Genomic DNA, 22,877 nt, shown 5'->3' with positions numbered 1-22,877 from the left:
GATGGTCTCGATCTCCTGACCTTGTGATCCGCCCCCCTCGGCCTCCCAAAGTGATGGGATTACAGGCGTGAGCCGCCACGCCCGGCCACATCTGTTCTTAAAACTGATACGCGGCAGCAACCTAAAGTGTGTGTTTTCCTTCTCTCCTCCCCTGCTGATCTGTGGACCAATGCAGGATGGAACAATAGGATTGAGTATGAGCCGGGCACAGGCGCGTTGGCCGTCTTTCCAAATATCCACCTGGAGACATGTGACGAGCCAGTTGCCTCAGTACAGGCCACAGTGGAGCTAGAAACCAGCCACATAGGGAAAGGCTGCGACCGAGACACCTACTCGGAGAAGTCCCTCCACCGGCTCTGTGGTAAGGAGACCAGGCGTTCCTGCATCCGGCTGGCTTTGGTGAGGTGGGAGGGACCTTTACAACTGGAAATACGTGTGTGTGTTGTGTTCCTAATTATAAACTGTGATAGAGAAGCTATATTTCTGAAATGAACTTTGCTGCCTTGCTGGCTAGTTTTAATACTGGATGGGCTTTGAATATGTTCAAACATCTATTGAATATGTTGTGTATGTGTGCATTTTAAGAACCGCTGGTGGCCAGGTATGGTGGCTTATGCCTGTAATTCCAGCACTTTAGGAGGCCGAGGTGGGAAGGTCACTTGAGCCCAGGAGTTTGAGACCAGCCTGGGCAATACAGCGAGACGCCATCTCTACAAAAAAATTGAAAAATTAACTGGGGATGTTGGCATGCACCTGCAGTTCAAGCTACTCGGGAGGCTGAGGTGGGAGGATCACCTGAACCCGGGAGGTTGAGGCTGCAGTGAGCCGTGATGGCACCATTGCACTCCAGCCTATAGAGTGCAATAGAGCGAGACCCTGTTTTAAAAAAAGAACCACTGATTTGAAGGAAGTATTTCTCCAACATACATTGAGAATCATCCAAAAAGGGTTTCTATAGGAATACATGGATGAGTTTTACATGAAATGAGATGTTTACTTACACCTGAAGAAAAAGGCCAGGGTGCGGGGGCTCATGCCTGTAATCTTAGCACTTCGGGAGGCTGAGGCAGATAGATTGCTTGAGCTCAGGAGTTCGAGACCAGCCTGGGCAATATGGCGAAACCCTGTCTCTGCAAAAAAATACAAAAACTAGCCAGGCGTGGTGGTGCACGCCTGTAGTCCCAACTACTTGGGAGGCTGAGGGAGGAGGATCGCTTGAGCCCAGGAGGTGGACGTTGCAGTGAGCCAAGATCACACCACTGCATTCCAGCCTGGATGACAGAGTGAGAACCTGTCTCAAAAAGAACGGAAGGAAACATATAAGTAATATGATAGCTTTTGACAAACATGAACTAGAAAATCAAAACTAAAGATAGCCACATCTAACTTAGAATCTTCATAGACTTTCTATATCACAATATTGTGTGGAGAAATTGAGAGACAGAATTACTGGGAGACCCACCAGAAGGCTAGGTCTCTCTCTTTACTGTCGGCTATGGATATTTTTCTGGCTTATGGCTTATCTAAATGAAGAAGAAGTGAGGTATGGATGGCTGTCATGGAAGATGCTGAGGGAAGAGCATGTAGTTGGCTGGTGATAAATCCCACTAAATGAAGCACCGCTTTCATAAACTGGAAGGGTCTTTTTTGTTTCAAGAGCTACTTGGAAACAGCTTTTCAGGGAGCATTTTCTTAAACTGATCAATCTTTTCACTAGCCTGATAACAACCATGAGATTTAGATTACTGGTTTTCTTACATAATTGAAAATTATCCGGATCACTTGAGGTTAGGAGTTCAAGACCAGCCTGATCAACATGATGAAACCCCGTCTCTACTAAAAATACAAAACTTAGCCAGGCGTGGTGCCAGGTGCCTGTAATCCCAGCTACTCGGGAGGCTGAGGCAGGAGAATCACTTGAACCCAGGAGGTTGCAGTGAGCCAAGAGTGTGCCACTACTCTCCAGCCTAGGTGACAAAGCTAGACTTTGTCTTAAAAAAAAAAAAAAAAGAAAAGAAAAAAATTATCATATGGTAAATAAACCAAAGGAGAAAACTGGACATTATGCTGCCGCAGCTCGATGATGAGTATACTGGGGTGTGGCAACTCCAAATCCAACTATTCGTAATTGTCACCTCAATATATGTAAGTCAGGAGATCTGGCACATTTTTTGTTTTAAACCATGCATGTAATTATAGTGTATAAAATTTATTCTGTTTCTCATTTCATGGTATTAAGCAAATTTTTTTTCAGCAGAATAAAGTTAGGAAGAATAGAAAGAATTTGAGTGCTTACTATATACCAGGCACTTTTTTTTTTTCTTCTTTTTTTCTTTTTTCTTTGAGACAGAGTCTCCCTCTGTCGCCCAGGCTGGAGTGCAATAGTGCAATCTTGGCTCACTGCAACCTCTGCCTCCCGGGTTCAAGTGATTCTCCCGCGTCAGCCTCCCAAGTAGCTGGGATTACAGGCAACCACCATCATGCCCGGCTACTTTTTGCATTTTTAGTAGAGATGGGGTTTTACCATGTTGGCCAGGCTGGTCTCCAACTCCTGACCTCAAGTGATCCACCCACCTCGGCCTCCCAAAGTGCTGGGATTACAGGCGTGACCCACCATGCCCGGCCTTACGCCAGGTACTTCTGTGTGTGTTTTAGCGTAGTCTTTCCAGCAAGCCTACAGAGTAGGTGGGTATTGACCTTGTTATAGAGGAATTAAACAATTGAGACTAAAGCAGGTTAAGTAGCTTGCTCAGGGCCACATATTCAGGAGCTGAGGTTTTAGTGTGTGTGTGTGTGTGTGGTTTCCTTTTTTTTTTAGACAGAGTCTCGCTGTCGCCCAGGCTGGAATGCAATGGTGCTATCTTGGCTCACTGCAACCTCCACTTCCCGTGTTAAAGTGATTCTCCCACCTCAGCCTCCCAAGTAGCTGGAATTACAGGCATCTGCCATCATGCCTGGCTAATTTTTGTAGTTTTGTAGAGACAGAGTTTCCCCATGATGGCCAGGCTGGTCTTGAACTCTTGACCTCGGTCGATCTGCCCTCCTCAGCCTCCCAAAGTTCTGGGATTACAGGCGCAAGCCACCACGCCTAGCCTCAGGAGCTAAGATTTGGACCAAGGTCTTCTGTTACTCTCTAAAAGACCAGGCTGGTCCAGCCAAGGCCTGCTGCTCCGAGTAATAGCTTAGTCAAGAAGGAGCTTGCAAAATCTTTTCCTGTGGACAAAAAAAAAATTTTTTTTATTTGAATGTGGCAATACATAAGAACAGTTGGAAAACATTTTTTGTGTTCTTTGACTTCGTAATTTCATTTCTAGGAATTTATTTTAAGGGAATAATCATGGAGACACACAAAGCTGTGCATGCAGGTGAGGTTTAATAGGAAAAGGTTAGGGACAGCCTCAGTGCCCAGCTGGGAGGCCGGTCAGTAAGTGATGCTGTATCTGTACAATGAAATGCTATTCAGGCCAGGCGTGGTGGCTCACACCTATAATCCCAGCACTTTGGGAGTCTGAGGCGGGTGGATTGCTTGACCCCAGTAGTTGGAGACTAGCCTGGGCAACATGGCGAAACCCCATCTCTACAAAAAACACAAAAATTAGCTGGGCGTGGTGGCATGCGCCTGTGGTCCCAGCTACTTTGGAGGCTAAGGTGGGAGGATTGCTTGAGCTCGGGAGGTCGAGGCTGCATTTAAACCGACACTGCACCACTGCACTGCAGCCTGAGCGACAGAGGAGACCCTGTCTCAAAAAAAAAAAAAAAAGAAATGCTATTCAGATATTTTAAATTACATGATAGAAGAATATTACTAGGAATATACACATATTATGCACATACATAGCAGGACTCCACTTTTATTTTATTTGTTTATGTATATTTTGAGACAGGGTCGCACTCACCCAGGCTGGAGTGTGGTGGCACAATCACAGTTCACTGCAGCCTCAACCTCCTGGGCTCAAGTGATCCTCCCACCTCAGCCTCCCGAATAGCTGGGACTACAAGGATACACCACCACACTTGGCTAATTTTTGTGTTTTTTGTGTTGGTTTTTTTTGTGTGGGGTTTCGCCATGTTGTCCAGGCTGATCTCCAACTCCTGGGCTCAAGCAATCTGTGTGCCTTGGCCTCCCAAAGTGCTGGGGTTACAGGTGTGAGCCACCATACCTGGCCAGGACTCCCATTTTTCTAAGAAAACACATCATTTTTGGGTATATTTATCAAAGGAGGACTGGGTGTTTATACTAAAACGGTATAATTTGGATCAGATTACCAGAAATGCTTCCTTTCCTTTCCTTTTTTTTTTTTTTTTTTTTTTTTTTTTGAGGTGGATTCTTACTCTGTTGCCCAGGCTGGAGTGCAGGGGCAGGATCTCGGCTCACTGCAAGCTCCACCTCCCAGGTTCACGCCATTCTCCTGCCTCAGCCTCCCGAGTAAATGGGACTACAGGCACCCGCCACCACACCCAGCTGATTTTTTGTATTTTTAGTAGAGACGGTGTTTCACCATGTTAGCCAGGATGGTCTTGATCTCCTGACCTTGTGATCCGCCTGCCTTGGCCTCCCAAAGTGCTAGGATTACAGGCGTGAGCTACCACGCCTGGCCCTTTCCCTTCCATGGTTGTTACTTTTATTTTTGTAATTTAAAACCCTGATTTTTGAAGAGAAGTAAACTGAAAGGTCCAAGCGTGGTGGCTCATGCCTGTAATCCCAGCACTTCGGGAGGCCGAGGTGGGCGGATCACGGGGTCAGGAGTTCAAGACCAGCCTGGTCAACATGGTGAAACTCCGGCTCTACTGAAAATGCAAAAATTAGCCAGGCGTAGTGGTGCGTGCCTGTAATCCCAGCTACTTGGGAGGCTGAGGCAGGAGAATTGCTTGAACCCTGGAGGTGGAGGATGCAGTGAACCAAGATTGCGCCACTGTACTGCAGCCTGGGTGACGGAGCAAGACTCTGTCTCGAAAGAAAAAAAAAAAAAAGTAAACTCGAACCAGCAGATTGCCTAAGTGTAAGACAAGCATGTGCCTGGGGGCTTGAGGTGCACGGGACCTCTGGCTCCTCACGTGAGTTTCACTGAGCACTGTGGCTTCAGGTGCAGCCGCGGGCACTGCCGAGCTGCTGCCATCTCCAAGTGGCTCCCTGAACTGGACTGTGGGCCTCCCCACCGACAATGGCCACGACAGCGACCAGGTGTTTGAGTTCAATGGCACCCAGGCAGTGAGGATCCCGGATGGCATCGTGTCGGTCAACCCCAAAGAGCCATTCACCATCTCCGTGTGGATGAGACACGGGCCTTTTGGCAGGAAGAAGGAGACGATTCTTTGCAGTTCTGATAAAACAGGTAGGGTAATAGCTCTGCAAGCAGTGCCGGGCCCCAGTGTCCAGTGGGGTGGATGCCGGCAGTGGACTCCCTCTCCTTTCCCAGGGCCCGATGCCAGGCCTGGTGCTCGTAGGCCGTGTGCTGTGCTGTGTGCCTGGGGCACGTCCCCGAGGGCCACGGCCTGGGCGTTTGGATATTTGCTGCTGTTGCTCAGTGGGGTCCACGGTGATCACGGGCTCCGCTCCTCAGGAAAGCCCGGGTGTATTTGTTTCTAAGCTCCGTCTTGGCTCAGCTGAAGAGTTCATTTATGCAGATGAAATTGTGTCTTCAAAATCCATTCAAGAAACAGCTTTTACTTCTCCTTTGGGTCTTTAGTTGGCAATTTACCCGTAGAAACTGCCTTTGCAGATATGAATCGGCACCACTACTCGCTCTACGTCCATGGGTGCCGGCTGATCTTCCTCCTCCGTCAGGATCCTTCTGAGGAGAAGAAATACAGACCTGCAGAATTCCACTGGAAGTTGAATCAGGTGAGTGAATTGAAAATGCACTATTAGGGCTGGGCAAGCTGCTCACGTCTATAATCCCAGCACTTTGGGAGGCTGAGGCATGAGGATTGCTTGAGCCCAGGGGTTCGAGACCAGCCTGGGCAACGTACTGAGATCCTGTCTCTACAGAAAAAACAACAAAAAAAACACCATGAAAATTAGCTGGGCATGGTGGCACACGCCTGTAGTCCCGGCTACTTGGGGAGCTGAGGTGGGAGGATTGATGGAGCTCAGGAGGTCAAGGCTGCAATGAGCTGCGATTGTGCCACTGCATTCCAGCCTGGATGACAGAGTGAGACTCCGTCTCAAAAGAAAAAGAAAAACACTAATTATGATCTTCTAAGAGAGAGTAAGCAGGTACTGCAACCTTGCACGTGACTGGCTGTGTATAGTCAGTGTATATTTATAATTTTATGATTTCTGTGTCTGTGGGTAATAGGGTAGCAAATTAAATCTGACAACTTTCCACTAAAAGCCTACATTTTTTCCCATATATTTTATATATACAGTATTGCTATAAAAATTGTGTATTTTATATTCGAAATACTGTTATTGAAATAAGCAGTGTTTGTTTAAAATTGGGATTGAAGCTGGGCATGGTGGCTCACGCCTGTAATCCCAGCACTTTGGGAGGCTGAGGCAAGTGGATCACCTGAGGGTCAGGAGTTCGAAACCAGCCTGACCAATATGGTGAAACCCCGTCTCTACTAAAAATACAAAAATTAGCTGGGTGTGGTGGTGTGTGCCTGTAATCCCAGCTACTTGGGAGGCTGAGACAGAATTGCTTGAACCTGGGAGGTGAAGGTTGCAGTGAGCCAAGATCGCGCCATTGTATTCCAGCCTGGGCGACAGAGCAAGACTCTATCTTAAAAAAATAAAAATAAAATAAATAAATACAATTGGGATTGAGATTCTTGTGTTTATTTATGCATCATTTAAAGCCTTGGCTCCTAAACTGTGCCAGGGAGCCCCAGGTGAATCAGCAGTTCTCGGCATCACAGGATATCTTAAATTTTCAAGGAACCAGCAATCTTGGCACCTTTCAGGTGCCACACAAACTGCTTCTTGAACTAGTTGACAGTTTTGACCTTAGGTAAAGTTACTTTCCTTTTGATGATGTCATGCCTTTGCAAAGCTAATTTTCCTTTTTGGTGGTGGTGGTGGTGGGGTTTTTTTTTTTGTTTTTTTTGTTTGTTTGTTTGTTTTGTTTTGTTTTGTTTTGTTTTGTTTGAGACGGAGTCTCGCTCTGTCGCCCAGGCTGGAGTGCAGCGGCCGGATCTCACCTCTCTGCAAGCTCCACCGCCCGGGTTCACGTCATTCTCCTGCCTCAGCCTCCCGAGTAGCTGGGACTACAGACGCCCGCCACCATGCCCGGCTAGTTTTTTGTATTTTTTTAGTAGAGACGGGGTTTCACCTTGTTAGCCAGGATGGTCTCGATCTCCTGACCTCGTGATCCGCCCGTCTTGGCCTCCCAAAGTGCTGGGATTACAGGCTTGAGCCACCGCGCCTGGCCTGTTTTTTCCTTTTTTTTAAGATGGAGTCTCATTCTGTCGAGTGCAGTGGGACGATCTTGGCTCACTGCAACCTTTGCTTCCTGGGTTCAAGCAGTTCTCCTGCCCAGCCTCCTGAGTAGCTGGGACTACAGGCACATACCACCATGCCCTGCTGATTTTTGTATTTTTAGTAGAGACAAGGTTTCACCATATTGGCCAGGCTAGTCTTGAACTCCTGACCTCAAGTGATGCACCCACTTTAGCCTCCCAAAGTGCTGGGCATGAGCCACTGTGCCCAGCCGCAAAGCTAATTTTCTAGCAGTTGCTGTGATAAAAAGCAAATATCCTGTGAAAAACCCCACATGTTACAGGAAACGAGAGAGCACTGTAAAATGAGAAACCTCATTAAAATCAGAATAGATCATTTCTTCTTTTGAGGTAGAGTTGGGATGAGAAGGAAACCTTTGGCCTTATCATCATTTATTTGTCTTGTGGAGTTAGTGGGCAAAAGCTGACATATGTTATATGTGCCTGCAGTTACTAAAATATAATATTGTCTAAAATAATCATAGGATAGATCAAAGTAAAAGAGAATACATGAGAAAGGAAAAAGTATATGATAGTGGAAAGATGAAGTGGGTGTCCAGTTGGTAGCATTCATCTCTTTTTTTTTTTTTTTTGAGACAGAGTTTCACTCTTGTCGCCCAGGCTGGAGTGCATCGGCGCCATCTCAGCTCACTGCAAGCTCCGCCTCCTGGATTCAAGCGATTCTCCTGCCTCAGCCTCCTGAGTAGCTGGGATTACAGGCATGCGCCACCATACCCTGCTAATTTTTGTATTTTTAGTGGAGATGGGGTTTCTCCGTGTTGGTCAGGCTGGGTAGCATTCATCTCTTATTGGTGTATTTTTTTATTTATGTGAGTGATTATTTCTCAGAAACTATTATCATAATTATTTCCAAGAAACTAAAGAGGCCAGGCACAGTGGCTCAAGCCTGGAATCACAGCACTTTGAGAGGCTGAGACAGATGGATCACGAGGTCAGGAGATCGCGACCATTCTGGCTAACATGGTGAAACCCATCTTTACTAAAAATACAAAAAATTAGCCGGGCATGATGGCGGGTGCCTGTAGTCCCAGCTACTCGCGAGGCTGAGGCAGGAGAATGGTGTAAACCCGGGAGGTGGAGCTTGCAGTGAGCCAAGATCGTGCCACTGCACTCCAGCCTGGGCAAAAGAGCGAGACTCCATCTCAAAAAAAAAGAGAAGAAACTGAAGAAAGGCTTTGTCCTGGAAAAATATTTTTCAACATAGGTAGACATTTTAGATACAGTTCTGTTATGGTAGCCATATTCTGTATGTATATATTTAGTATCTTCTAAGTATATACTGTTTAAAAACTGTATTATGGAAAATTTCAGACTTATATAAAAGCAGACAGATTAGTGTAAAGAATAGCCCTGTTTGCCTTTATACCTTCAACAATTGCCAACTCTTGGTCAATCTTCTTTCATTGTTACCCCTATTCGCTGCTGAAAATTTTTATTATGCCCTCAAATATTACTTAATGATTTTCAAGAAATCCCAAATAGAGCATTTCATTCTTGTAGATGCCTGTATGTCATTATGTATCTCTGATAGACTAGCAAAATCACAGCACTCTTTCACATTAAAAAAAAAACAGGCCGGGCGCGGTGGCTCAAGCCTGTAATCCCAGCACTTTGGGAGGCCGAGACGGGTGGATCACGAGGTCAGGTGATCGAGACCATCCTGGCGAACACCGTGAAACCCCGTCTCTACTAAAAAATACAAAAAACTAGCCGGGCGAGGTGGCGGGCGCCTGTAGTCCCAGCTACTCGGGAGGCTGAGGCAGGAGAATGGCGTAAACCTGGGAGGCAGAGCTTGCAGTGAGCTGAGATCTGGCCACTGCACTCCAGCCCGGGCTACAGAGCGAGACTCTGCCTCAAAAAAAAAAAAAAAAAAAAAAAAAAAAAAACCAGTAAAATTGCTAATATGATCAAATAGTCAATGTTCAGATTTCAAGTAGCCTTATAAATGTTTTTGTTTTTACAATTTGTTTGAGTTAGACCCAGATAAGGGGCCCACCACTGCAGCTGGCTGATGCGGTTTCACACGCTCATTCATCACGGGTTGGGAACACAGTTTGATTTGGGGTGCCCTTGGAGCTGATGTTCATATTTATTGAGATCATCAACTTTGAGTTGGAAAATAAAATACATGTACTGTGGTATGCCTTATTCTGAGATTAAAGGCACTTTTTTTTTTTTTTTTGGGGGGGAGATAGAGTCTTGCTCTGTCACCAGGCTGGATTGCAGTGGCGCAATCTCAGCTCACTGTAACCTTTGTCTCCCAGGTTCAAGCAATTCTTGTGCCTCAGCCTCCTGAGTAGCTGGGTCTACAGGCGTGCACCACCACACCTGGCTAATTTTTGTAATTTCGGTAGAGACGGGTTTTCGCTATGTTGGCCAGGCTGGTCTCAAACTCCTGACCTCAAGTGATCTCGCCTTGGCTTCCCAAAGTGCTGGGATTACAGGCGTGAACCACTGCGCCTGGCCTAAAGGCACTTTTTATTTTTATTCAGAAAAGGAATGGCCAGTGGCAAACTAACTCAACCCTTTAAAGGGTGGGTATCCAGCTTGCCCATACAGGAACTTCCTGGTGCTATGCTATTGGCAGAGCAGAACTGGGCAGCTCCCCGCTTGGGCTGTGTCCTGTGGTTGTGAGCAATGCATGCCACGTAGTTTAGAGATGACCTAGAGAGGCTGGACTTCTTTTGGTGAGATGTATTTGCAGGTATTTTGTGGTTAGATTTTCTTCATCCTTTTCCTTCTAGGAAGTCCCTTGTTTTGGGTGACTTGGTTTCCATGGGCATTGATGAGAAGGAAAGTGGACATCTCACCACCCCCGCTTCCCTTTGTCTCTAGGTCTGTGATGAGGAATGGCACCACTACGTCCTCAATGTGGAATTCCCGAGCGTGACTCTCTATGTGGATGGCACGTCCCACGAGCCCTTCTCTGTGACTGAGGATTACCCGCTCCATCCATCCAAGATAGAAACTCAGCTCGTGGTGGGGGCTTGCTGGCAAGGTAACTGTCATTACCCCTAGCCCTCGACTCGAGAATTAAGTTGTACCTCTTTACTAGGTTGGTGGCAGCAGGCTGTGGTCAGCGTCTTACAGCCTTACCTTCGTGTCCTGGATATCTTCCTTCCATTTCCTGTGTACATCCTATTTGGGGACATTGCCGATGCCCCACTCTAGCTAGTGTAGCTCCATCTGTGGGTGCTCCATAAAGGTGATAGGACTGACCACACTGTCACCTTTCCCGGAAACCCAGGAGGGAGCGTTGCACAGAGGGAGAGTGTAGTGGGGGGAACTGTTTTATAAATTAATCCATCTGTTGAAAGGCTCACAAGGACAAAGAGACAACAGCAAGAGTCAGGCAGAGAAATAAAGGACACAGAAGTAGAAGCGTGCCTTGGACCTGGAGGACTCTTCCAGAGTGTTTATCACTTGGTGACCTGGTAGGAGGGCTGCGAGGGCTCTGTTCACCCTCAGCAAGGGCCATGCATGGGGGAGGGTTCCATCGAAGTCTGCTGAGAGGGGACACGATAACCACCAGAGCACCAGTGCTTGTTACTTGTACTTACCAAGTGGCAGGCTGTGTGCCAACTCCTTTATACACGTCATCTCACCTAAACCTTAAAATCCCTTTTTTATAGCTGAAGAAACTTAGGCCTAGAGATGCAACAAGCCAAGCGTCACCCAGCTGATTAATCAGGAGCTAGGGTTTTGAATTTTTTTACTTTGAAAATCCTGTGGGTCAGGCGTGGTGTCTCACGCCTATAATGCCAGCACTTTGGGAGACCGAGGCAGGCTGATCCCTTGAGGTCAGAAGTTCGAGACCAGCCTGGCCAACATGGTGAAACCCTGTCTCTACTAAATATACAAAAGTTAGCCAGGCATGATGGCGTGTGCCTGTGATCCCAGCTACTCAGGAGGCTCAGGCAGGAGAATCAGTTGAACCGGGAGGCAGAGGCTGCATGAGCCAAGAATGCCCCATTACACTCCAGCCTGAGCAACAGAGTGAGACCCTGTCTCAAAAGAAAAAGAAAAACCTCTGTATTCCGGTCCCACGCTCAGACCCACCAGATCAGTGTTTTTATTATTGTTATTATTTTAATTTTTTATAAACATGGGGTCTCACTGTGTTGCCCAGGCTGATCTCAAACTCCTAGGCTCAAGAGATCCTCCCACCTCAGACTCCTAAAGTACTGGGGTTACAGGTGTGAACCACCGTGCCCATCTCAGACCTGGGGTTTTAAGCCCTTTTTTGTGCCGTGGAGCCCTTGGGTGGTCTGGCAAGGCAGATAGATCCCTTCTTACTAATCTACAAAATAAATGTCTAGGATTTCAGGGCAATCAGTTCAACTGAAACATCGTTATTAACATCCTGAAATACCACATTTGTGAAACAGTAACACCGGTGGTACTTTATGTTAACAAATGAAGAACCAGCTTTAGCAGCAGGTCCAACAGTGGTGTAAGTTCCAAGTTGTGAGGGCTGTGTGAGGATCCCAGTGGCAGCTGCAACAGCTGTGGCCTGATATGCAAATATCAGTGCCTTCTGTTGGTGACAAAGTTGCAGTCATTGCTAACACTGCTGTGATGTATAGCCTACATTTATAACCAAAGGAAATGCTGAATTTCAGAAGTTAGTGGAAATAAGCATGTAGTTTTTCCTATCCAAGTTCATGGAACCCACCCCAGAGGTTCGTGATTGCCACTTCGACCCTTGCACTGGACTCTGTGCTGTGTCATTTCAAGATGTCATCATCATCAATTACTTTTTGATTTTTTTTTTTTTCTCTCCCTGTGGAAACATTGTACCTCGAGTAAGGTTAGAAATTTATGGAAGATAGCTGGGCGCAGTGGCTCACACCTGTAATCCTAGCACTTTGGGAGACAGAGGCAGGCGGATCACTCGAGATCAGGAGTTCGAGACCAGCCTGGCCAACACGGCAAAACCCTGTCCTTAGTAAAAATACAAAAATTAGCCAGGCGTGGTGGCGTGCGCCTGTAATCCCAGTTACTTGGGAGACAGGAGAATCACTTGAACCTGGGAGGCGGAGGTTTCTGTGAGTCAAGATCATACCACTGCACTCCAGCCTGGGCAACAGAATGAGACTCTGTCTCAAAACAAACAAACAAAAGCCCCACAGATTCTTTAAAACTCAGTTAACAGGAGAGAGGATCTCCTCTTCTTTTTTGTCGGTGGATTCTGCCACTTTTGCTGCACCTTTGCCGTGGAGAGCTTGGGCTGTGGGCAGCAGCTTCATTCCCTTCCACCAGCCTGTTGTAGGGGAACCTTGGTGTGTGTGGAGGTGGCACAGTCCTGTGACTCACATGGGCTTCACCTGGATACAACTCTAGCCTTGCCCCTCGACACGTCCCCACACAGCCGCAGCCCAAAAGGGGCCCCAGCACACCATAGAGGGGAGGGCTACAGGGCTGCAGGGCTTGAGGAGCGGCCTTTCTCCTACAACATGACCTGGAGAGTGCTGGTTCTGTGCTCAGCCGCCACATGTGGGCCTTTCTGGTAGGTCGTTATAGTCAGGACACTGGATCCAGGAGCTGGAGGAGCTGAAGGTGGTTAGGGTCCCCAGGTCCACAGTAGGCTATGCTTCCCTAGGTGGGTTCCTTAGCCTCTGCATCTCCCTCTCATTCAGAAAAAGTGATTGAAAATGTCTTCTTTCCTCTGTCACCCAAAGGTTAACCGCTAGACAGCTGTACACTTGTTTGCGCTTCCAAAATATACGGACTTCCGCATGTTTACTTTGTACCAGGCTTTGGACATGTGTGCGCTATGCCGTTTTGCCTGCACAGTGTCTTCCCTATTAGGAGAAGAGGTGCTGTGGATCCGGAACTTGGTGTTATTTATATCGGGAACAGCACTGCAGCCCAGGCTCACCCTCTGTGGAGTGTCCTACTTCATAGCACGGATTGGGGAGGGGAACGAATTCCGTGTGTGTACTTTCATTCATCTTATTTTGAATCTAACGTATGTTTTGGCAAGGAGGATGTGGGAAGGTGGAATAAAAGAAGAAAACAAAAGAAGCCTGGGGTTGGGGGTGGTAAATGTCACTTCTGGGAAAAGGTGATCCAGTACAAGCTTGCATCCAGATGGGTACATCCCAGAGCGGGATCACAAAGGAATTTTCTCTTCTTGGTTTCTACTTGGTTGCCTCAAACCTGGTTTTCAAGGTCTGGTTTGAAGACCCTAACCTCTTGGTCCTTTTCTATTGTCTTTGTCTTGCTTTTCCACAGAGTTTTCAGGAGTTGAAAATGACAATGAAACTGAGCCTGTGACTGTGGCCTCTGCAGGTTGCTGGATTTTTTCCTTACATTCACTATTGTGTTTCATTTAAAGATGAGATACTGATTCATTCCACGTGTAGCATGAAATGCCCCAGTTGCATTTTGGTCCCGGACACCATCTGAGCCGCTTCCCTGCATTGCGCTTCCCCATTGCTTCTTGGAGTTCCCTTTTCTGCCCATTCTGACCCCAGCTGGAGTGAGGACAAATGACATCTCAGGCAGTGCACGCATGGGACTTTTCCCCCCATCCAGTTTGACCCTGACCCCACTGCATGAGGCTCCCTGCTTTTTCAGTCTCACAGGCAGGGTTTGGGAGGCCGCCTCGTGACTGTCATGCGGCTGAACCACGAGACAGGAAAAGACTTGTTTGTAGATATTCTGTCCTGGTTGGCAGTAAATTTTAAATTGACTTTTCTTTGTTTGTTTGTTTGTTTGTTTTTGAGATGGAGTCTTGCTCTGTTGTCCAGGGTGTAGTGGCGCGATCTTGGCTCACTGCAACCTCTGCCTCCTGGGTGCAAGCAATTCTCCTGTCTCAGCCTCCCGAGTAGCTGGGACTACAGGCTTGCACCACCATGCCCAGCTAATTTTTGTATTTTTAGTAGAGATGAGGTTTCGCCAGGCTGGTCTCGAACTCCTGACCTCAGGTGATACACCCACCTCAGCCTCCCAAAGTGCTGGGATTACAGGCATGGCCTCAATTCCTAGTGATGATTTACAGTGCCTGATTTCCTTACCAGAATGAGACACATTGCTGAAAATGTGTCCCTTTTCCTTCTTCAGTTTAAGAACAAGGTTTAGTGTAACCTGTTTTTGGCTCTTTGTTGTCATCTATCAAGGGCCATTTTCTGGGTTTTGGTTTTCCTTGTAACATCTGCACTTCTCAGCAGTCCTCAGGAGGAGGCAGGAAGGATGGGACTCAATACCATAGCATCCTTGAAATAGGCCGTTCTGTACAGGGAGTATTTTAAGCCTCCCTTTTATCCTCCCTGCCTCGCTTGTGTGGGTTCATTCCCCAGGGCGTGCCAGGTAGAGAAAACAGCCACGTGGAACCCAGCCACCTGAGAAGGCAGTGGCTGGAGAGGCTGGCGGCGTAGGAAGTGTCACCACGTACCCTGGTGATGAGAACAGGGTAGGCCACCTTACCGGGGAGTGGCCAGAGGTGTGGGGACCCTCAGGGAACCTCTTCGCTTCAGGTGAGGCGCCCCCAACTCTCCCTTTCTCCAGGCCATGTGCATGATCATAAACGGTTTAATTTCTTCATTGCACTTCCATGTAGATTGCAAGGCTAACAGGACTTGGTATGAACTAACCCGCATGTCCATCCACCGAGCTGCTAGCACCGGTAACACCGTCTTGAGTGAGAAGTGAGTTGGGTGATGCCGAGCTGCATGCCTGACTCTTCCGCCTTTTCTCCCGACCTGAAGGTGGCGACCTGCACATGACCCAGTATTTCCGAGGCAATCTGGCTGGCTTAACTCTCCGTTCCGGGAAACTCGCAGATAAGAAGGTGATCGATTGTCTGTATACCTGCAAGGAGGGGCTGGACCTGCAGGTCCCGGAAGACAGTGGCAGAGGCGTGCAGGTAACACGGAGCGCTCCACTGCACACCACCCATGGGCCCCGGAGGCTGCAGCCCCAGAGGCTGGTGGGATGAGGGAGTCATCTGTGATTGATCCGTTTACTGTTGGGTTAAAGAGTTGTGTTTGCTGGACTTAAACGAGCTTTTCTTTTTCAAGTCAGCAATTCCAGTCAACCCCAGGCCAGTCCCCTTCGTAGAGGCATCCGTGGTTTCAGCTCCTGCAGTTACCGCCTTATTCCCCTTCTCTGTGTGTCTGATGTGATTTCAGATCCAAGCACACCCCAGTCAGTTGGTATTGACCTTGGAGGGAGAAGACATCGGGGAATTGGATAAGGCCATGCAGCACATCTCATACCTGAACTCCCGGCAGTTCCCCACGCCCGGAATTCGCAGACTCAAAATCACCAGCACAATCAAGTACGTCTTGATTTTCAACAGTAGGCCTGTTTCGCCCAATGACACTTGTATATTTAGGTTTTTAAGACAGCCTAACCCCTTCTGTAGGGAAAGGTGAGCCGTCGTGTGTTACCAGAAAGTGCGGGGGAGAGATCTGAGTGACATTTATGCATCATGTTTGCAAGTGTGTTCCTGGAGTGGCCCCGGCAGGTGTTAGTAGGGGCCTGTGTATCCCACCTCCATGTGCCTTTGCACAGGTGGGCTCCAAGATCGGCTCCCAAAGCCCTGACCCTTTCCCATTTCTTGCTGGCAGGTGTTTTAACGAGGCCACCTGCATTTCGGTCCCCCCGGTAGATGGCTACGTGATGGTTTTACAGCCCGAGGAGCCCAAGATCAGCCTGAGCGGCGTCCACCATTTTGCCCGAGCAGCTTCTGAATTTGAAAGCTCAGAAGGGGTGTTCCTTTTTCCCGAGCTTCGCATCATCAGCACCATCACGAGAGAAGTGGAGCCTGAAGGGGACGGGGCTGAGGACCCCACAGGTAACGTGCTCTGTGGGGCGCGGCCTGCCTTGCCTCGGCCAGAAGCCCTGCTGTGGCGGTGTATTTGCAGGGCTCTTTGTCTTTGTGGGATCTGGGGAGGTTTTAGTGTTTTGTTGGTGTTCTCTCGGGTTGCTTCTGGAATCTGACTCGTGAGCTAGAGCTCAGGGTGATCTCTGGAATCCCAGCTGGAGGGGTCTTGCATCTTTTCCTGGTCGCTCTCAGGCTTTGAGATGTGGCTTGAGGTTGAGGGGGTTGAGGGCACTTGCGGGAGACACTGCTTGTGCCTGCCAAGCTGGTCAGCCCATGGGGGCACAATGTCCCCACAATTTTTACTCGGGACACATGAAACTCCCCCATTTCTTTTTCTTTCTTTTTTGTTTTTTTTCTTTTTTTGAGTTGGAGGCTCGCTCTGTCACCCGGGCTGGAGTGCAGTGATGCGATCTTGGCTCACTGCAACCTCCACCTCCTGGGTTCAAGTGATTCTCCTGCCTCAGTCTCCCAAGTAGCTGGGATTACAGGGACCCACCAAGACGCCCGGTTAATTTTTGTATTTTTAGTAGAGACGGGGTTTCACCCTGTTGGCCATGCTGGTCTCGAACTCCTAACCTCAGGTGATCCGCCTCGGCCTCCCAAAGTGCTGGGATTACACGTCTGGCCATTTCTTGAAAGCAACTCACGCTTCTGTCATGTAGGTTTGGGGTGAGCCGGCAGGGCATCGAGTGTGCCCCACCACGCTGGGCCCCACTGCCCCTGCTATATTTGTGGTTGGGCCTCTTTTGCAGTTCAAGAATCACTGGTGTCTGAGGAGATCGTGCATGACCTGGATACGTGTGAGGTCACAGTGGAGGGAGAGGAGCTGAACCACGAGCAGGAGAGCCTAGAAGTGGACATGGCCCGCCTGCAGCAGAAGGGCATCGAAGTGAGCAGCTCTGAGCTGGGCATGACCTTCACAGGTAAGGGGAGCGTCGCAGCCATGCTGGTGAGCCAGGCCGCAACAGGGGACCTTGAGAGCTCTTGGCTGGCTGCCGCCTGCCATCTGAGAATGTTTTTTTTTTTTTTTTTTTTTTTTGAGACGGGGTCTCGCTCTGTCACCCAGGCTGGAGTGCAGTGGCCGGATCTCAGCTCACTGCAAGCTCCGCCTCCCGGGTTCATGCCATTCTCCTGCCTCAGCCTCCCGAGTAGCTGGGACTACAGGCGCCCGCCACCTCGCCCGGCTAGTTTTTTGTATTTTTTAGTAGAGACGGGGTTTCACCGGGTTAGCCAGGATGGTCTCGATCTCCTGACTTTGTGAGCCACCCGTCTCGGCCTCCCAAAGTGCTGGGATTACAGGCTTGAGCCACCGCGCCCGGCCTAGAATGTTGAGTTATCTTAGAGGGAGATGGGGAAGGAGCACGTTCACTGGGATCATTGTTGGCTGCATGCACACTCCTGTCTCCTGGACAGGAATCGGATGGGTAGCCACTACTCTTTAAAGGGGAAGGGTTGAAGCGTGGGATGGCATGTCCCCCGCAGAGGGAAGAATGCCCTTGTGCACACTGCATTTATTCCCATGGCTGGAAGGCCAACTTGTGTGACCCCTTGGCCTAGCTAACCCGGTGTCTGATTGAGCCTGCCTGTGCTGACGGCTGCAGCCCTGCCCATGCTCCTGCCCGAAGCCACCCAGCAGTCTTCCCCCTTTCCACCCCCGCAGGTGTGGACACCATGGCCAGCTACGAGGAGGTTTTGCACCTCCTGCGCTATCGGAACTGGCACGCCAGGTCCTTGCTTGACCGGAAGTTTAAGCTTATCTGCTCGGAGCTGAATGGCCGCTACATCAGCAACGAATTTAAGGTGGAGGTGAGTACGGGGCTCCCACAGAGCAGGGCCAATAGCAGCAGTGAGTGAGTGCTCTGATTCGCAGCCCTGATGTTCACAACTGCCAGCCCTTAGAGCATTCACGGTGGCAGCTGTGCAGGCTCATTCTAGGGGGTTGCCTTTCCAGCCTGGGGCCTGCTGCAGGTTACACCTGGGCTTGTTGGAGCGACAGGTTATGTTTGGGGTGGGGGGTGCTCCCCTTTCCCCTGCTGCCTCAGCCTGAATTGTAGCCAAAGGAACCTTGGAGGGAGGTGACAAAGAGCAAGTGGCAGTTAATGCCTTTGGGGCTTCTTGAGATTTCCCATGAGAGAAACAGGAGGATGCTGTTTTATTGATTGATTGATTGATTGAGACGAGTTCTCACTATGTTGCCCAGGCTGGTCTTGGCCCCGCTGGGCTCAAGCAATCCACCTGCCTTGGCCTCCCAAAGTGCTAGGATTACAGGCATGAGCCACTGTGGCCAGCCAAGGGCGCTGTTTTAGAAAGAGCAGCTCCCAGGGAACCAAAAGTTCTTCGCATCTGTGCCAGGTCACTGGCCCTTCTGTGAATGAAGTTGAGTCTTCGGCCCAGGTTGAGAGGGGCTCATGCAGGGACCCGCACGGGCAGGACCAGTACTGCTGAGGCTGGTGATGGTGACTCACAGGCCACACTGAGTAGAGGGCAGCTCATCCTGCTCTGAGGTCGTCTACAGACCTATCCAGCAGCTGCTTCATTGCTCAGGCCCTCTGTGGCCTGGAGAAAATTGACCCAAAGTTACTCTTAGCAATGGAACATCTCACCACGAACTCAAGAGCAGAATGCTAAATTCGGTGCTGCAGAACCGACGCCTGTTTTGTTTGAGCCAAAGGGGAACAGATTGGAAAGGAAATCAGTGGTAGTGATTGGCGCTGTCACACGACTGTGGTTTGAGGAAGAAAGGTCTGCGCCAGTGCTTCCCAAACGACCCAGGGGGAGGGCCGTCGGCTTGTTTTTCTGCTCTTGTTTTGAGCATAATCTTTTATAAAATGCAAGAAAAATGGATTGCGGCCAGGTGCGTGGTGCTTGTCTGTAGTCCCAGCTACCTGAGAGGCTGAAGGGGGGGGATTACTTGAGCACAGAAGTTCCAGGCTGCAGTGAGTCGTGATCATGTCTGTGAACAGCTCCTGTGCTCCAGCCTGGGCAGCACAGCAAGACCCAGTCTCAACAAATAATAATAATAATAATTAGAAAAGTGATACATTTCTGGAACGTCTGATAATACTAGATTGTTACAGCAGTTTTTAAGTGCTTAGTACTCTCTTTTGTTTGGTTGGTTTTTATTTTTCTGTTTCTGTTTTTTAAGTGCTTACTCTTGATTTTTTTTTTTTTTGGTCTGTCTTTTTCCCGTAGCTCCATTTGCCCCCAGCTGCAGTCCTGGAGCCACTCTGAGTGGCACTGGTCATGCCAGCTGCGGGACTCCACTGTCACCTCTTGGATAGGCTCAGGATGTCTCCAGCGTTCCTTTCTCTTTCTCTGCTGTAGGTGAATGTAATCCACACGGCCAACCCCGTGGAACACGCCAACCACATGGCTGCCCAGCCACAGTTCGTGCACCCGGAACACCGCTCCTTTGTTGACCTGTCAGGCCACAACCTGGCCAACCCCCACCCATTTGCAGGTAGGACAAGGGGAGGGAGACTGAGCAGAGATGCTCCATGCCGTCCGCCCTGCCCCCACCCCACCGTGGGCACAGCCTCCTGCTCAGCATGACTGCCGGTCAGTCCCTGTCCCAATTATTGCCCGTCACACACAAGAAAACGAAAGCCCTCAAAGAGGGCAGATGATGTCACCCGCAGCTATAGAGCAGGATGTGGCTGAGCCAGATTCGAGGCCCATGCTGAGCTTTTCCTGGTATTTCCTCCTGGCGTCTGGGTTCAGATGAAGCATGCCGTCCAGACCGTTTTGACCGGGCACAGCCGAGGAGGTCAAGGGCACGGTGGCCCTCTGGGCTGAGTGATCTCACTCACGCCTCGCCCCCTCATTCTCCCACAGTCGTCCCCAGCACTGCGACCGTTGTGATTGTGGTGTGCGTCAGCTTCCTGGTGTTCATGATCATCCTGGGGGTGTTTCGGATCCGTGCCGCACATCAGCGGACCATGCGGGATCAGGACACCGGGAAGGAGAACGAGATGGACTGGGACGACTCCGCCTTGACCATCACTGTCAACCCCATGGAGGTAGGAGTGGGCAGGCGACCTCCAAGACTGAGAGGCAGTGCGGGCCAGGGCCTCCGAGAAGCCAGTATGGCGCGGCTCCTTCGGGTTCACACGCTTTCCATCGCATCATCTGCTCAGCAAGCCTGGGGCTTAGGTGTCTTCATGGGTAAACCGAGGCTCAGAGAGGCCTTATTCAAGGCCGTGCTGCCTACTAAGTGTGGAGGTGAGCCGTGCCAGGGCTGGGCGCTCTTGGCCATGGGACTCCTGAGAGAATTCTCTGGTGGGGTAGCCGAGGTGCTGTCCCCAGCTGCCTTGTATGTGGGTGACTCCATGGGTACTCACTGGAGCTTTGTTTTCCCTTCACTTCTTTTTTGTTGTTGTTGCTGAGATGGAGTCTCCCTGTGTCGCCCAGGCTGGAGTGCAGTGGCGCCATCTCGGCTCATTGCAAGCTCCGCCTCCCAGATTCACACCATTCTCCGGCCTCAGCCTCCCAAGTAGCTGGGACTACAGGTGCCCACAACCACGCCTGGCTAATTTTTTTGTATTTTTAGTAGAGATGGGGTTTCACCGTGTTAGCCAGGATGGTCTCGATCTCCTGACCTCGTGATCCGCCCACCTCGGCCTCCCAAAGTGTGGGGATTACAGGCGTGAGCCACCGTGCCCGGCCTTCCCTTCACTTCTGGCTACTCTCGCTGGGGAGGGAGACGCTGGGGCAAGTTCTCCTTCCTCTGTGGCTGTGGAGAGGAGAATGCCGGGTGACAGGGCTGTGGGCAGGGCTGGACTCACGTGGCTGTCACTTCTCCTTGCCAGACCTACGAGGACCAGCATAGCAGTGAGGAGGAGGAGGAGGAGGAGGAGGAGGAAGAGGAGAGCGAGGACGGCGAGGAAGAAGATGACATCACCAGCGCAGAGTCGGAGAGCAGCGAGGAGGAGGAGGGGGAGCAGGGCGACCCCCAGAACGCGACCCGGCAGCAGCAGCTGGAGTGGGATGACTCCACCCTCAGCTACTGACCCGCGCCCCCGGCCATCTTGGTTTCTGCTTCCAAAGACTCTGCTGCCATCTGTTCTCCCAGTCCCAAGGGTCCACGATGTACAAAGTCATTTCAGCCAGTAGGTGTGCAGACCCCTCCCCGCCACGATCGTCGCCGTGCTTGGTGTGTAGGACCCTAGGCTCCCGCCTGCCCTCTGCCTGGTCGCTCTCTTCAGTCCCACGAGGAGCCGACACGTCCTCTCTGGCCGCCATCCGGCTCGCACAGGGGCCTCGCAGCGCCTCAGGCCCTGCATTTGTGTCTGGAGTCTCCCCCGCCCCGGGGAGAGGACGCTGGCCCCTCACACTCCAGAAAAGCCATGCCAGCTGGACTCGTTGACAAAGGGTAAAACATGCTCACTCCCACCCGGTAATCATTTTTTTCTTTTTTAAAAAAAGTTTTTATTTTTTCCAAACTAGTGCATGTATAAATAATGGCAGGATGGGGGGGTACTGTGTAGATGATTAACTGACTTTTTAATATTTTGTAAATAAATCGGATTCCTTGTGTCCTTTGTGCTAGTGTAACCCGGGACTGGAATGTAAAGTGAAGTTCAGAGCTCTGAGCACGGGCTCTTCCCACCGGGCCCTCCCTCCCCCGACGTGGAAGGGAGAGGCCCAGCCCCGGCCCAGCCCCGTCCCAGCCCCTGCTCAGGTCTGAGTGTGGCCGGGAGTCAGGGTCACAGGCCTTTAGCTGTGCTGCTCAAGAGACCAGACCAGGGCCACCCTTTGGCAGCTACAAGTAGCCGGGCCTCACCTTTGGGATTTGACCTGTTCCTAATTTGGCGTGGGGTGCAGGGGTGCGGGGTCACTGGCCCCTTTTCCACACTCCTCCGACAGCAGCTCCCTGTGCAGTGGCCTGGTCTCACCGTGTGCAGCCTTGTGGTTTATGCTTAGATGTGCATTTCCCTGCTGGTAAAAGGAGAGACTGACAGGTGTCCTGCAGACCGGCTGACCACTCCCTTCGGAGAAGGCAGGAGGCCTGAGTGATCTGTACTCAGAACGTCCAGCAGAGACCCATGGCCTGAAGGCAAAGTGCTGGAATTTTCCACAACAGCCTGTTCTCTCCTCTCTCCTCCCCAGAGCCCCCGCCCCCGTGGGATGCCTCCTGCCATCAGGGGGGTTGAAATCCCTCTCCCCCCAGGAGCCCTGCTGCTGTGTTCAGTGGTAGGGCAAAAGGAGAGAAAACAGTCATGGTCTAAAAACCCACATAGCACTTTGCTCTTAGTTACATGTAAACTTTTAGATTTCTAAAACGGGTGGGCAATCATTCTGAATACTGTTCTGTGACCCTGACTGCTGGTTCTGAGGACACTGGTGGCTGTGCTGTGCTGTGTGTGGCCATCCTCCATGTCCTGTCCCTGTAGCTGCTCCGTTTAGACAGCGGACAGACGCTCACGCCCAGGGGATGTCCTCATGCTGTCACTGCGCGGTTTCCCTTCGCAGATGTGTATATTGATGATTGACAGGTCAGAAAGTGTATCTGCTACAATAAAGTTCTGGTTCTAACTCCAGCCGGAGCGGGGTTTGTCTTCTCTCCTGTTTTGGTTTTAAACCT

The 22,877-nt window shown here is 50.1% G+C and overlaps 1 protein-coding gene across 3 annotated transcripts in view; it reads left to right on the top strand.

Annotated features, from left to right (window-relative positions):
• Positions 1 to 22,830, top strand: part of CLSTN1 (calsyntenin 1) — a 100,449-nt gene extending 77,619 nt beyond the window's left edge. For 2 of the 3 annotated variants that reach the window (XM_050788105.1, XM_050788094.1), the window contains 13 exons: positions 176 to 361; positions 5,085 to 5,333; positions 5,721 to 5,842; positions 10,297 to 10,459; positions 13,699 to 13,755; positions 15,174 to 15,331; positions 15,597 to 15,745; positions 16,038 to 16,264; positions 17,047 to 17,217; positions 17,955 to 18,100; positions 19,619 to 19,754; positions 20,129 to 20,313; positions 21,103 to 22,830. In XM_050788105.1, coding sequence (XP_050644062.1) covers positions 176 to 361; positions 5,085 to 5,333; positions 5,721 to 5,842; positions 10,297 to 10,459; positions 13,699 to 13,755; positions 15,174 to 15,331; positions 15,597 to 15,745; positions 16,038 to 16,264; positions 17,047 to 17,217; positions 17,955 to 18,100; positions 19,619 to 19,754; positions 20,129 to 20,313; positions 21,103 to 21,303 — 2,150 coding nt within the window. In that variant the 3' untranslated portion in view covers positions 21,304 to 22,830. The remainder of the gene's footprint in view (positions 1 to 175; positions 362 to 5,084; positions 5,334 to 5,720; positions 5,843 to 10,296; positions 10,460 to 13,698; positions 13,756 to 15,173; positions 15,332 to 15,596; positions 15,746 to 16,037; positions 16,265 to 17,046; positions 17,218 to 17,954; positions 18,101 to 19,618; positions 19,755 to 20,128; positions 20,314 to 21,102) is intronic. The other variant, XM_050788115.1, reaches the window with a different exon arrangement.
• The last annotated feature ends 47 nt before the right edge of the window (positions 22,831 to 22,877 follow it).

This window comes from Macaca thibetana, chromosome 1, assembly GCF_024542745.1.
Source record: "Macaca thibetana thibetana isolate TM-01 chromosome 1, ASM2454274v1, whole genome shotgun sequence".
In the NCBI taxonomy this organism is placed as follows: domain Eukaryota; kingdom Metazoa; phylum Chordata; class Mammalia; order Primates; family Cercopithecidae; genus Macaca; species Macaca thibetana.
This window is presented reverse-complemented; position numbering and strand designations above follow the sequence as displayed.